This window comes from Gracilinanus agilis, chromosome 3 (assembly GCF_016433145.1).
Source record: "Gracilinanus agilis isolate LMUSP501 chromosome 3, AgileGrace, whole genome shotgun sequence".
Lineage (NCBI taxonomy): Eukaryota > Metazoa > Chordata > Mammalia > Didelphimorphia > Didelphidae > Gracilinanus > Gracilinanus agilis.
The window spans coordinates 335,975,719-335,989,560 of NC_058132.1; the positions used below are offsets into that span (position 1 = coordinate 335,975,719).

At 37.3% G+C, this 13,842-nt stretch overlaps 1 protein-coding gene across 1 annotated transcript in view; it reads left to right on the forward strand.

The window, feature by feature from the left end:
- Positions 1–93: 93 nt before the first annotated feature.
- The window catches only part of UBXN7 (UBX domain protein 7), a 54,798-nt gene continuing 41,049 nt past the window's right edge, over positions 94–13,842 (forward strand). Inside the window, exon 1 of the mRNA XM_044670009.1 lies at positions 94–166. Coding sequence (XP_044525944.1) covers positions 94–166 — 73 coding nt within the window. The remainder of the gene's footprint in view (positions 167–13,842) is intronic.

Here is a 13,842-nt window from a genome sequence, read left to right on the forward strand (position 1 = left end):
GGGGCGGGCAGCGCGCCTGCGCCGAGCGTGCGGCGGGGAGGGAGGACTTGTGTGTCTGTGTTGTTGTTCGGCGGCGGCGGCGGCGGCGGTAAGATGGCGGCGCACGGGGGCTCTGCGGCCTCCTCGGCGCTGAAGGGGTTAATCCAGCAGTTCACCGCCATCACGGGTAAGAGACGCGGGCACGGGAAGGCGGAGAGCGGGCTTTGGAGCGAGCAGCCGGGAAGACCCAGGCTTCCCCTCTCCGTCCTCTAGCTCTCCCACTCAGGGCTTTCCCCTCGGCTCCCGCCCTCCCTCCGAGGCGGCGGCGGCAGTGACGGGGTCCCGGGGTGAGGGCGCGGGCGCAGCCTCAGCCCCTCCCCAGCCTCGCGCCCTCCCACCCCCCCGTCCTTCCCCGCCGCGGGCCGAGGACGCGGGGACCTGCTTCTCGTCCGGGGAACCGGCGGATGGGGCCTGGCCGCGCTCAGCGAGCCGGGGCCCCGGGGGCGGAGGGAGCGATCGGGCCCCGCACCCCGCCGGCCGCCGCCCTCAGACTCTTTTGGCCTTGCGGGGGGACTTACCCCCACCCCATGCCCCGTCACGGTCGCTCCACGCCGGGAGGGCGGAGGCGCCCGCCCTCCCCCGGTGGCTCTCCAGAGCGGTCCCCCAGGCCTGGGGGGGCCCGGGCCCCAGCTCCTACGTCCCCGACCCCGGCTGGCGCAGGCCTCCTCCGAGAAGGTAGTGGGGGAGGGGTAGCGACGTGAAAGGGGCGGCGGAGGGGGGGCACGGGAGAGGCAGGTAGCGCTCACTGTGTGTGTGGGAAATCGAGAGGTGCAGCACTTTAATGACCGTTCCCCCGGGGACCCTTAGCAATGGGGGGGGGGTTATGTGCAGTGAACTCCCACCCAACCCCCCCTATAGCGACGTAAGGATAAGATGATGGTGATGCGGCCTTGTACTGCTTGGGGGAGGTATGGCCGCTGGAGCGTCTGCAGAATGGAAACCCTTTGCTGAGTGACAGTATTCACCGTGCTTTATCGGGGTTCTGCTGCGGGTCTGCACCTCGGGAAAGGGCACATTCGGGTCCCCTTTCCTCGGATATTAAGAGCTATTTGCCATCCTGCCAACCCTCGGTGTCCTGCTTCTTTCTAATGGTGCTGAACTTTTTTTTTTTTTGCATGAGTTATTAGAGGGGCGGAGCAAACAGGGAAGTTCTCTGTAAAGTGATTTGAGGGAACGAGTGACTCCATGTGCCTAAGTGTAATTTAACAGTTCTAGTGATTTTTTTTTTTTTTTCATTTTGGAAGAAGGTCAGACTTAAGTAAGTCTATGCTGTATTTGTGAACCGGATAGAGGGAAGTTTTCGATATCGAAAATGCGTTTCTGCAAAACAGATATGTAGAAGCTTTTTGAGAATTGTCTAGCAGCATCTTACAAGTAAAAATGCCTATTGCTTTGAAATTTGGAAATTATCGAACCAGGTGTTTATAACAATTTTTCATTTTATTATTGAATTTTCACCTTATTGATCCTGGTCATAAAAAGTTGATGCACACTATTTGCTTTGTTGTATGATTTCATCTAGTAGAATTTGTAAATGAAACAAGTGATACTATTGTACTTATTTTGATATTAAGTGATTATTTTGATAGATACTTGAGAAAAGTGAAATGGTCTTCCAAATGCATTTTCAGAGTTTTTGTTTGTTTGTTTTTTAAGAATAAGATTGGAGATAATTTAATAGAATCTGCTGTGTTTGCTTACTGTCTTTGTATTGAGTGGGTCAGGTCAGAGTTAAGGCAGATAGATAGTTCTGTGGCACAGTGGGTTAAAAATGCTGGATGTGGGAGTCTAGAATACTGGAATTTAAATCTGACTTAAGATACTTAAAAGATGTGTAATCATAGCAAGTCACTTAACCCCTCCCAGTCTGTTTCAGCTATAAAATGGGGATAAATATAGCACCTACCTCCCAGGATTGTTGTGAGGATAAAATAAGGCAATTTTTAAAAAAATCCTTGCCTTCCATCTTAGAATCAATAACTGTGTATTGGTTCCAAAGTAGAAGAGTGGTAAGGGCTAGGAAGTAGGAGTTAAGTGACTTGCCCAGGGTCACACAACTAGGAAGTGTCTTGAGACCAGATTTGAATGTAGGACTTCCCATTTCTAGGCCTGGTCCTCGATCCAATGAGCCACCCAGCCGCCCCCAAGGAGGCAACATTTGTAAAGATCATAGCAAACCATAGACTGCTATATAAATGATATTATTGGATCCAGAAATGATTTGATCTATTATTAATCATTTCCTTATTGAGATAATGTAGTGGAGTAGGAGGAGTGCTGGATAGACTTGGATAGACACTAAACTTTATAACTTATTAGTGTCCTTGGACAAGCCACTTGACCTCAGTTTCCTCATCTATAAAATCTAGTAATTATACTCATTTCTAAGGTTGCTTTGTTTTGTGTTAGGTAAGTGCTTTTGAAACTTTAAATGGAAGTAATTGCCAAATTTTTTAAAAATTATAGATGTTACCCAAGTAATTTTTTAGGTGTCATTTCTTGGGGAGCTCAAAGTGCTCTTTCTCAACATCAACTCTTGCACTGTTATAGTTAAAGATAGGTAACTACATATAGTAAGTTCTTTTTTTTTTTTTTTTTTTTTAAACCAAGACAGAAGAGTGGTAAGAGTAGGCAATGGGGGTCAAGTGACTTGCCCAGGGTCACAGCTGGGAAGTGTCTGAGGCCAGATTTGAATCTAGGACCTCCCATCTCTAGACCTGGCTGTCAATCCACTGAGCTACCCAGCTGCCCCTAGTAAGTTCTTAAAAGACTGTAGCATTGATAAGTGATTCATCTAGTTGCCCTGGTTCTTATTCCAGCACTGTTTCTAATCTAATATGTATGAGTAAAAGGATAAATGTGAAAGGACTTTGAAAAAAACCAGAAATATTCTACTGTAATGTTGTAAAACTGATATTTGATTATTTTACTTCCCAACTAAGATTGTGAGATCCTTTTTGCAAAGTCATCAAGTTAATTATGAATATTTTTGCCATGGGTTTTAGAATAGCTATTACTAAGAACTTAACATATTTACATTTAACAAAAATTAGTTAAGTTTAGTTTGAAATTAGTTAAATCCTATGTATATCATGGATGTGGTTTTAAATATGCATTTATTGTAATAAAATAAGCATTTGTGTTAAAAATTAAGTTGTAAGTTGTTTAAAAACATAAAATTAATTCACTTTCAGCCACGAGAAACTTAAAATATTAATTTTTTTTTAGCTTAACAGTGTTTTCTTGCTGAAATAGCAGGATAGCTAATATTTTATTTTATTTTTTTAACCTATACTTTCTGTCTGAGTTAAAATGCCTTGCCCAGGGTCACATAGCTAAGAAGTATCTAAAGCCAAATTAGATTTCAGGTCCTCTGACTCCAGACCTGTCTCAATTAGCTGAGCCACCTAGTTGTTGTGTAAGGAGGGTCTGTGTTCCAATTTATCTTTAGACCCTTCCTGACTGTGTGACCCTGGGAAAGGAGTTAACCCCCATTGTCTAGCCCTTACTACTATTCTGCCTTAGAAACAATACACAGTACTGATTCTAAGTCAGAAGGTAGGTTGAAAAAAACCCCAAACTTAATTGGTTTTGACTATGTCCAAAGGAAGAATAATACTTTAGAAGCTACTTTCTTTAAATTACTTCTTATGTCCAAAGTGCCTATATTATAGTTACCTTTTCCTCAGCAGTTAGAAATTGTTCCTTATACCATTAATTGTCAAGAAAATGACTGATGGTACATAGTCTTTTGTGACTTATGAAAAATTTTCACTTAAAAAAATCAACTATAAAAGTACAAAATAGGGAAGCTAAGGCATTTCATGTGAAAAATATCTAGAAATTTTAGGTGACTACAAGCTCAATATGTTAGTGTGTCAATATGTTAGTGTATTAGCTGCCAAAAAGCTATGATTAGAACTATATTGTCTAGTACAGTGATGGGCAATCTTTTTAAAGAGGGGGCCAAAGGAAAGGAAATGCTCATCTGTCAGTCTGTTTCTAAGGCAACTCTTTGGAAGTTTTATTGTATTGTATCCTACTCATTGTATTCATCAGATTAGGAATAATGTCTTGGGGCGGGATAGAGCATTTCAGGGGGCTGCATCTGGCCCTCGAGCCATAGTTTGCCCATTACTGGTCTAGAATAAGGGAGGTAATAGTACGAACCCATGGTACTTTGTGCTAGATAGAATATATTTGGAGTAATCAGTCCTGGGTGCCAGCTTTTATGAGAGATGTTGAGATGGATTGTGTTTAGAGAAAGTGATCAGGGTTGTAAGGAAACTTAAAATTATATGATCATATGAAGATCAGATAAAGGAACTGAATATGAATATCTTTCTAACCTAGAAAAAGACTTAGGTGAGACTGTGATAAAGTGATAGTTTCTTATCTATAAATAGTCCTTGCAGAATTGTTGTGAAGAAAGCTTTGTCCATAAGTGTTATGTGAACGGATATTAAAAATTATGTAAATGGAAAAGCTCTGTTGTTCAGACTCAAGTTGGAACAACCCTTTGAGCTCATTCATCTGTGTGCAATCTGTATATGTGTATGCCTGACTATGAATTGGGCATAGACACTAGAGATTGGAAAAAAGAATTGGATTTCATTTGAGAAATTGTGGAGGACATTTCAAGCTTCTTGTTTTTTAAAATTTTATTTATTTTTAAGTGTTTTCCCAAGGTTATGTGATTTCATGTTCTTTTCCTCCCCTCTTCCCTTTCCCCTCCAGGAACTGACAAGCAATTTCACTGGGTTATACATGTATTATCACTGAATACCTATTTTCATATTATTCATTTTTGCAGTAGTCTTTTAAAACCAAAACCCCAAGCCCTATACCCATATAAACAAGTGATAAATCATGTTTTTCTTCTGTGGTTCTACTCCCACAGTTCTTTCTCTCAATGTGGATAGCATTCTTTCTCCTAAGCCCCTCAGGATTGTCCTGGATCATTACATTGTTAAGTTTCTCTTTGAAACAAAAGTTTGTACTTCTTTGTTTTCAAACTTTTATTAATATCATTTCCAAAAATATCCTTTCTTGACCTCTCTTTAGGAAGACTGATTTTTATGACAAAGGGCTTATGCTTATGGTGATTCAATTAATAGATTACCATAATTTCTGAAGAGTTAAAGTTGTAGGTTACTCAAAGCTCAATGAAGAAGGGGACATGGTGTGCATATGAGACTCTAACAACATTAATGAAGAATTGCACAGGAGAAGCAGAGTAAAGAGAAATCATCAAAGACTTATGACAAGGGGGAGGAAGGTGGACCAAATGAGAGATAGTGTTGGATAGCCCATATGTCGCTTTGGTATCTGTCATACATTGAGAAATCTAGAGAGAAATCCCCAGCATGTTGGGTGAACCCATTGTGATGAATATACTGGAAAATATGGACAAAGGTTTAATAGGGTTAGGGGTAACTAGTTTAATAATCTACACCATTGCTGTTATTATACAACTCAGTGGATCTTCTGAATCCATTAAAGAAGTATTGTGGGAAGGGAAATTAAATTTATTCTGTTTACTTTGAAAAGACCTAGGATTCATACATATGGCTGTTCTATGAGAGGCTTATTTCAGTTCACAATATAAATAAGAACTTCCTAATAATCAAAAGCATCCAAAAATGCATTGGGATGCTTCTTGAAGAAATGAGTTTCCAATCTCTGGTAGTATTCACCAGGAGACTTGTCTTGATTTTATAAGGATCACTTGTGGTTCAGTTAGAGGTTGGACTAGATAACCTTTAAGGTTTCTTCCAACTCTTACAATTCTGTAATCTCAGAGGAAAACAGTTGTAAAACTAATATTTTTGGAGAGATTGAATAATTTTTTTTCAGATTTCTCTTCCTAATTTTGTTTTGCTTAAGACAGGCAGTATTGGAGTGAGTTCGAATGTCTTGAGCACATAATTTATGGCCAGGAAAGGTAGAGTATTTTGAAATTAAAGTGGGCTGTGAATTATCAAGAGTTTCCAAAAGAATTCAAATTTTGCAGAACTGAAAGAACAATAACCAAAGCTCATTTATTGGTAATTATTTTTGGAACTATTTTGAATAAAGTCTTTAATCAGCATTTCTGCCCTTCAAATGAAATCTTAGCTTTTGAGTAAAAGTTATGCCTGAACCTAAATATTTAGTACACTCAAATACTGAACTATTGTGACAAATCACATCTGCACTTATTCATTGAATTCCAGAACTTTGGCCTTATTTTGCTTCAATTTTAATTCAATAATTACTTTGCAGGAAGTAGCTAGACAGCACGGTAAATAGAGTACCAGGCTGTAGTCAAGAGGACTTGGGTTCAAATTTGTCCTCAAACCCTTCCTAGCTGGATGATCCTGGGCAATTCACTTAACCCTATTTACCTAGCCTTGCCTTTCTGTCTTAGAGTTTATACCAAGACAAAAAAAGTTTAAAAAAATAATAATAAGTACTTTGCAGAAGTGTAGCTTCTGCCATATAGTCTGAGTTTTTTTCCTTTTTTTTTTTCTTTTACATTTTGCACACTGAATCTTTGTGACACACAATATTACCAATGGGAAGCAGATGGGCAACTGCAGGTACTACTTACAAAATAGATCATATAGTCTAAATGATTATGCTGCTGTACATTTTATGCACCTTTATGGGGGGGGGAAGTAAATGACAAGAAAGACATAAATGAGATTTTAATAAAGAAAACACATTTTAAGATAGGAGTGAAAATACATTGTTGGTGGAGTTGTGAACTGATCCAACCATTCTGCAGGACAATTTGGAAGGAACTGTAAATCAATGATAAACCCTTTGATCCAGTACTAGGTATGTATCTCAAAGAGATTAAAAAAAAGGGGGAGGACAAGGTTGGGGAAAGAACTGACTCGTACAAAAATATTTATAGCTGCTCTTTTGGTGGTGGCAAATAATTGGAAATTAAAGGGATATTTATCAATTGGAGAATGGCCAAATTGTGGTATATGATAATGATGGAATACTATTGTGTTATAAGGAATGATGAACAGGAAGATTTCAGAAAAAAGCTAGAAAGATCTACATGAACTGATGCAGAGGGAAATAAGCAGAACCAGGCAAACATTGTACATAGTAACAGCAATATTGTGGAATGATCAGATGCTATAGACTTTACTACTAATAGCAATGTAATGATCCAGAATAATTCTGAGGGACTTATGAAAAAGAATGCAGTCCTCCTGCAGAGAAAGAAATATTAGAGTAGAAATGCAGATGAAAACATAAGATTTTTCACATTAGTTTATTTGAGGATTTTGGTTTTATACTATTTTTTCCCACAAAAATGAATAATATGGAAATATGTTTTACATGATAATACATGTATAACTCATCCAATTGCTTGCCAGCCCCAGGAGGGGAGAGCGAGACAATTTAGAACATAATAACTTCAGAAAATTTAAGCAAGAATTTGTTATTACATATAATTGGTAAAATAAAATATCTTTATTTGAAAAAAGGTATGAGTGGATACAGATTTCAAAGAAATTCTGTATCCCATACTATATAGCCATAAACTCACTAGCTTTGTGACCCTGGGCTAGTCAATTCACCTCTGTCCCCCCCCCTCTCCCCCCCAGTTTCTTCAACTGTAAGATAGGGATAATAGCACCTACTTTTAGGGTTGTTGAGAGGATCAAATGATATAATATTTGTAAAATACTTAGCATATAATCTGTGCTTAATAAGTGCTTGTTCCCTTCTTAAATTACTAATTCGTGCTAAAGAACCTCTTATTAATAAAAGATATTCATTCAGTAATGGTGCTTATTAAGGCAAGAAAGTATGAAATACGTTTTGTGAATATTTCCATCCAAAAAGATTTGAAACAAACATGCTGATACTTAAAGGATAAAGTTTAAATTACCCAGAATGCCTTATTTTGTAGTACCACAGAGTTAGATTACATTGACTTTTCCATTAAAAGTGAGGTGTTTGGACTAGATTGAATCAAAGGTTCTTTTTTATCTCTGTCTCCAATTCTATGACTTCAAGTTAATGTTATTTTTTATAAATAAAAAATGCATTATTTTCTTTTATATAATGTATGATAGATTTGGTTATAGATAGTAGCTGTTCACCATTGTGGTTATCCCAAATACCCCTTGTGGAATTTTATTGTGAAGATAATTTAAGAATGAAATGGATTTTTTTTTTTTCATTTCAGAATAAAGTAGATTCTTCTGGTGCTGTCTAGTAGTAGGTTCAGCATTTTTTCCTCCAGCACCCTTTCACATCAGTGAGATTAGGCTCCATTCCAAGAAAAGGAAACCAATAGTATACATAGAAGAATTGAATAATTAATGTGACTGTTGAATAAATGTAAAATTTTACTTACTTCTACTTGCAATTACCTATTTTTGTTACTATTAATGAAATATCTTGGTATAAAACCTACTTTGATCTCATTCCACATATCCTGAGACTTCATTTTGGTTACAACAATATCTGTAAATATGTTTAGAAATAACTATATTTTATGTTTATATATAATTTTAACTCATAAGATAGATTGGGAACACCTTGACATGACTTCAGAGCATCAGGACACCATTTAAAAAAATTATTGCTCTATTTTGTGGTTGTCACCTTTTAATGTAATTTTTCAGTGTATCCTTTCTCTCCATACTTCCCAGAGAGCTATCTTTTACAATGACTAAAAATAGAGGGGTAAAATTTTTGTTCTTAAATTTTTTATTGTTTTTTTTAATTATACATTGAAAAAATTTTTTGACAATTGTTTTCTGACATTTCATGATTCAGATTTCCTACCTCCACCTCCTCCCTTGAAGTGGTAGTCTATATAGGTTATAACCAGTGCTTTCATACAACACATATTTCCACGTTCCTCATGTTGTGACTGAAGATATATTACATATACAGTAAACACCCATGATGGAAATAAAATGAAAGATAGCATGCTTTGATCTGCAATCAGATTTCAACAGTTCCTTTGGCTGTGGATAACATTTTTTTTTATCATGAGTCCCTTGGTGATAGTGTAATCCTTCACAATTGATCATCATACAATATTGCTACTACTGTTTATATTGTTTTCCTGCTTCTACTCACTTCACTTTGCATCACTTCATATAAGTCCAGGTTTTCTGAACTCATCCTGTTCATCATTTCTTATGGCAAAATGTTTTCCATTACAACCATATACTACAGCTTGTCAGCTCTTTGAGAGAAATAATGTTTAGCAAGACCAGGGGACATGTTGAGAAAGTAGGAAGAGAGACGAGTTATAGTGGCTTCCATGACATAGAACATTGCTTACTTATGGTTTTAATTAAAGACATTTTTCTAGTATATGCCTTACTGCCCTCTGCAAAATATCCCTATGTCTCTGCTTTGCTGTTTTGGTTTTGCTTAGAGATATTCTATTCAGTACCTACCTCTCTATTTAGCATTTTTTAAATTGAGAGTTGTTTATTTAATTTTTTTATTTTAATATCAAATTTCCACTTAAGTTTTCTGAAGTTAAATAATTCATATTGTTTTCCTCCCTTTTCTACTCCCATCTCCCAGAACTGACAAACAATTCAGTCTAGGTTATACATGTATTATCACACAAAACATATTTCCATATTGTTCATTTTTGTAAGTAAATAATCTTATAGAACCAAAATCCCAAAACATACCTAAATAGACAAGTTTTAAATCATATATTTTCATCTACATTTCTACTCTAACAGTTTTTTCTCTGGGGGGCGGGGAGGGAATAGCATATTTTTCATAAGTCCTCAGAATTGTCCTGGATTATTTATTGCTGTTAGTAGCAAAGTCTATCACATTTGATTGTTCCACAATATTGCAGTTACTGTGTATAATTATCTCCTGGTTCTGCTTATTTCACTTTATCAGTTCCGGGAGGTAGTTCCAACTTTTTCTGAAATCATCCTGCTCATCATTTCTAATAGCACCTCTGTCTAGCTTCTTGATTTTCTCATCTCCTGTGTGGAATGGGAGTAACTTGTTTCTCTGTGTGTATATGCAAATGAACTTATTCAATTGGATATATAGTTGTATAAAGAAAATGAATGCTGTACTACTCCCTTCCTAAAACCTATTCTTACAGTTTCTTTTTTTATGTTAGGAGTTAGCAATTTTTCAAAGATTGTATACCAAATCTTTATTTATTGGATTACATGTGGGAGCTTTCCAGTAAGTAAGCTCCTTGAGGACAAAAATTATTTTTATGTTTCCAACTCCTGGCACAATATTTTATACATAATAGGCCTCTATGAGGCAGTGTGTCATAGTAGAGTGCTGAATTTGGAATCAAGGCCTTGGTTTGAATTCTGCAATAGTCTTAGTGTGGCCCAGGACAAGTCATTTAATTCAGTTATATACAGTAAACATAAATGTCCTGGCACTGTGCTAGGCTCTGGGCATACAAAGACAAAACAAAAGAGATCCTGGCTTCCAGAGTTTATATCCTGTTAAAGGGATTTTCTTAATCTCTCCCTCTGTCTCTTTAAGAGGCAGGAGAGGGGGATTTCTAAGAGGAGCAGAGAATGAATTTTAGATAGTGTAGGTTAGATAGGCTTGGTCTGGCCAGGCAAGAAGAACCTGTCCTCAGAAGACAGTTAGAAGTAGGGTTTTAGAAATTTTAGTTAGTATTAGGAATTTAGGTAGTCATAGGGTATTAGAATAATAACCTCTCTTTCTTCCTTTCTATTTTCTATCTGTATTTCTTCTCAAATTAAACTGTTTATTAAACTGCTCTCCTCACTTTTGTCACACTCCTACCATTTAACCTTTACAATACCAACATTAATATTTTGTATATGTACATATATAATAAATATGCAAACATCTATTTCAAGTAAATACAACTGGTGAGCAGATCATGGAGAAGAAAAGGCTTCCTGTGGTAGGTGGCATCTGAATTGTGCTTTGAAGAAAGTTAAAGATTATTTTAAGAAAGATGGGAGGAGAGAACATTCCAGGAATGGAAGGTACTTGTGCAAAAGTATGGATAGAAATTGGAGGAATGTCCTGTGTGGGGGAACAGCAAGGAGTCCAGTGTAGTTTCATAATACGTGATTAATCAAGAAAGATCTTTTGGAATTACATTGTAAGGGGCTTTATATTATCATTCAGAGGAGTTTGTAAATTCTAGAGGTAAAAGGGCGCTTCGTGAGCAAGGGATTGATGTGCTCATATCTACTCCTTTGGAAACTGTCTCTTAGAAAACATTTTCTTCAAAGCACAATTTATGTACCACTTTTTGCATGAAGCTTTTTATTATCCTTGTACTAATAGTGCCTCTCCCCCTCCCCACCATTATCTTATATTTATCTTGTATACATTTAGTATGCACTTTTATGTATACATGTTTTATTTCCCTGTTGAGTGTGTAAGTTTGTTGAGGGCAGAGACTTTCATTCATTCATTTATTTGTTTGTTTGTTTTTAGAGGCTTTCATTTATATCTGTGCACAGTGCCTGGCATGTAGAAGACTCCTAATAAATGCTTCAGCACAGTTAGGTTCTATTCATGGGAATAATAAATCTCAAAGTTTTATAATTCACACTATGGAGTTATAATTATGTAAAATTTGGTAATTGGTTCTAGCCCAATGGCAATAATATAGTGGAAGTTGGAATAATTCATTGGTGGTGAAGGAGAGAAAGAGTATAAGATTGTCTCTGGGATAAAAGATCTGCTAATAGAGGAGATTCTGAAGAAATGTTATCTATTTAGCAGTTTAACCTAGAATTGACCCAGACAGTCTGTATCAGCTCTGTTCATTTGTATACATACCATAAATTATGATTATTATATTATCATTTCCACATTGTTACATTATTTCCAAAGATCCATAGTTTTCACTTGGTTCTCACAACAGTTTTGCAAATAGGCTAAGGAGGCATTATTGTCCCCATTTTATAGATAAAGAAACTTAAGTCCAGAAGGTCATTATTTACCAAGGTCATAAAGCTAGCAGGAGCAGAGCTGTTATTTTATTTTATTTTTTATTTTTTAAATTTTAATTTTGAATATTTTCCCATAGTTACATGTTTCATGTTCTTTCCCTCTCCCCCAAGGTGTCCCCCCCCCCCAAAGCCAACACACAATTCCACTGGGTTTTACATGTATCATTGATTAAGACTTCCATTTTATTGATAGTTGGACTAGAGTTATCGTTTAGTGTCTGCATCCTCAATAATATTCCCATCAGGCCATTTGATCAAGCATTTGTTTTTCTTCTGTGTTTCTACTCCCACGGTTCTTCCTCTGCGTGTGGCTAGTTTTCTTTCTCATAAGTCCCTCAGCCTTGCTCTGGATCCTTACATTGCTGCTAGTAGAGAAGTCTGTTATGTTCGATTGTACCACAGTGTATCAGTCTCTGTGTACAGTGTTCTCCTGGGTCTGCAGAACTGTAATTTTAAACTCAGATTTAGATCATAGGCTCTTGACCTAGGCTTTATAGGTCTTTTGGCCTTTTGCAGGAGGGCATAGGTACAACCAGAGTCAGAATGTTCATTACTTGTAGAATCCTTGTTTAATAGTGTTACACACTTCCATGTAGTTGGTTTTTATCTTTTCTTACATATTCTCCATGATAACTTTGCTTTATAAATTATATTCAGTGAAAAAGCTGGCAAAGCAACTATATTCACAAGCCCCTTGTCCAATTAGCAATCACTTTCTTTAAAGGAATTGTGTGTGGTTTTGTGTTTGTTTTTTTACTATAGTTAGTTGTGTTAATGATAATAAGAAAGTTATTCTCTAGAGATGGCACCATCATACATCTGTCACCTAGATTCACTACTTTGACATTAACCTTGCTTATTCGCCTAGTGCCTTGCAACATATTGCTTAATAAATGCTTGTTGATAATATATTACAAATGTACTGTATTTATTGGTTCAAAGGGTCCCTGAACCTGTGGTTGGGGCCTTTGCTGAATCTGAGGTTTCATAGGGAGCGTATGTTAAATAAAGAATAGCAGCTGCTTTGAAATTTATGTTCTTTAACAGGTTCCTGGGACACTAAGAAGGTAACTTGCAGGATCACATAGCCTGTGTTTGTTAGAGGTGGAATTTGAATCTAGATTTTCATGAGCCTGATAACCAGAACCAGCTCTCCCTTCACTCTGCTTTGCTGCCATATTGGGAATATACCACTTAGGATGAAAGCTTTTCGAAAGGAAGAAAAATCATATATGCTGGGGGGTGGGGGGGGGAGGGTGGATACCAAATACAGGCTGTACTCAGGTTTTTTAAAAACTAGATTTAGGAGAAAGGGCAACCACTATTCAACCAATAGCAATTTAATCTGGAGGCATAAGACCTGGGTTCAGTTCTATACTTGCTGCTTAATTACTAGTCTGACTTTGGGGCAGGTAACTTAATCTTCCTAGCCCTCTTATTTCCTTATCTGTAAAATGAGCAGATTGGACTAGATTTTTAAATACCTTTTCAGTAGAAGGCAGGGCCCTGATAGTAGAGTAGCAGAAAGAAATATAGTGACCTCCTTTGTCTCACTAAATTCCCTCCAGATAAATCTAGAAAACTGTCACCCAGAATCCTGATTAGGAAATCCAAAAAATCATTGAGTCATTTTTTTCAGCCCAGGTAAGCAAAGAGAAATCATACAATGAAATCTGTGGACAGGGTCTGATGGGCAGAGCATTACAGGGAGAAGCTGTATTACAGCAGTAAGGCATCCTCTTCAGGAACCTTGTGTAGGGTGTAGCAACAAGTGCTTATTAACAGTTCTATCTCTCACTACCTAGTTTTGAGTCACAGATATAGGGTA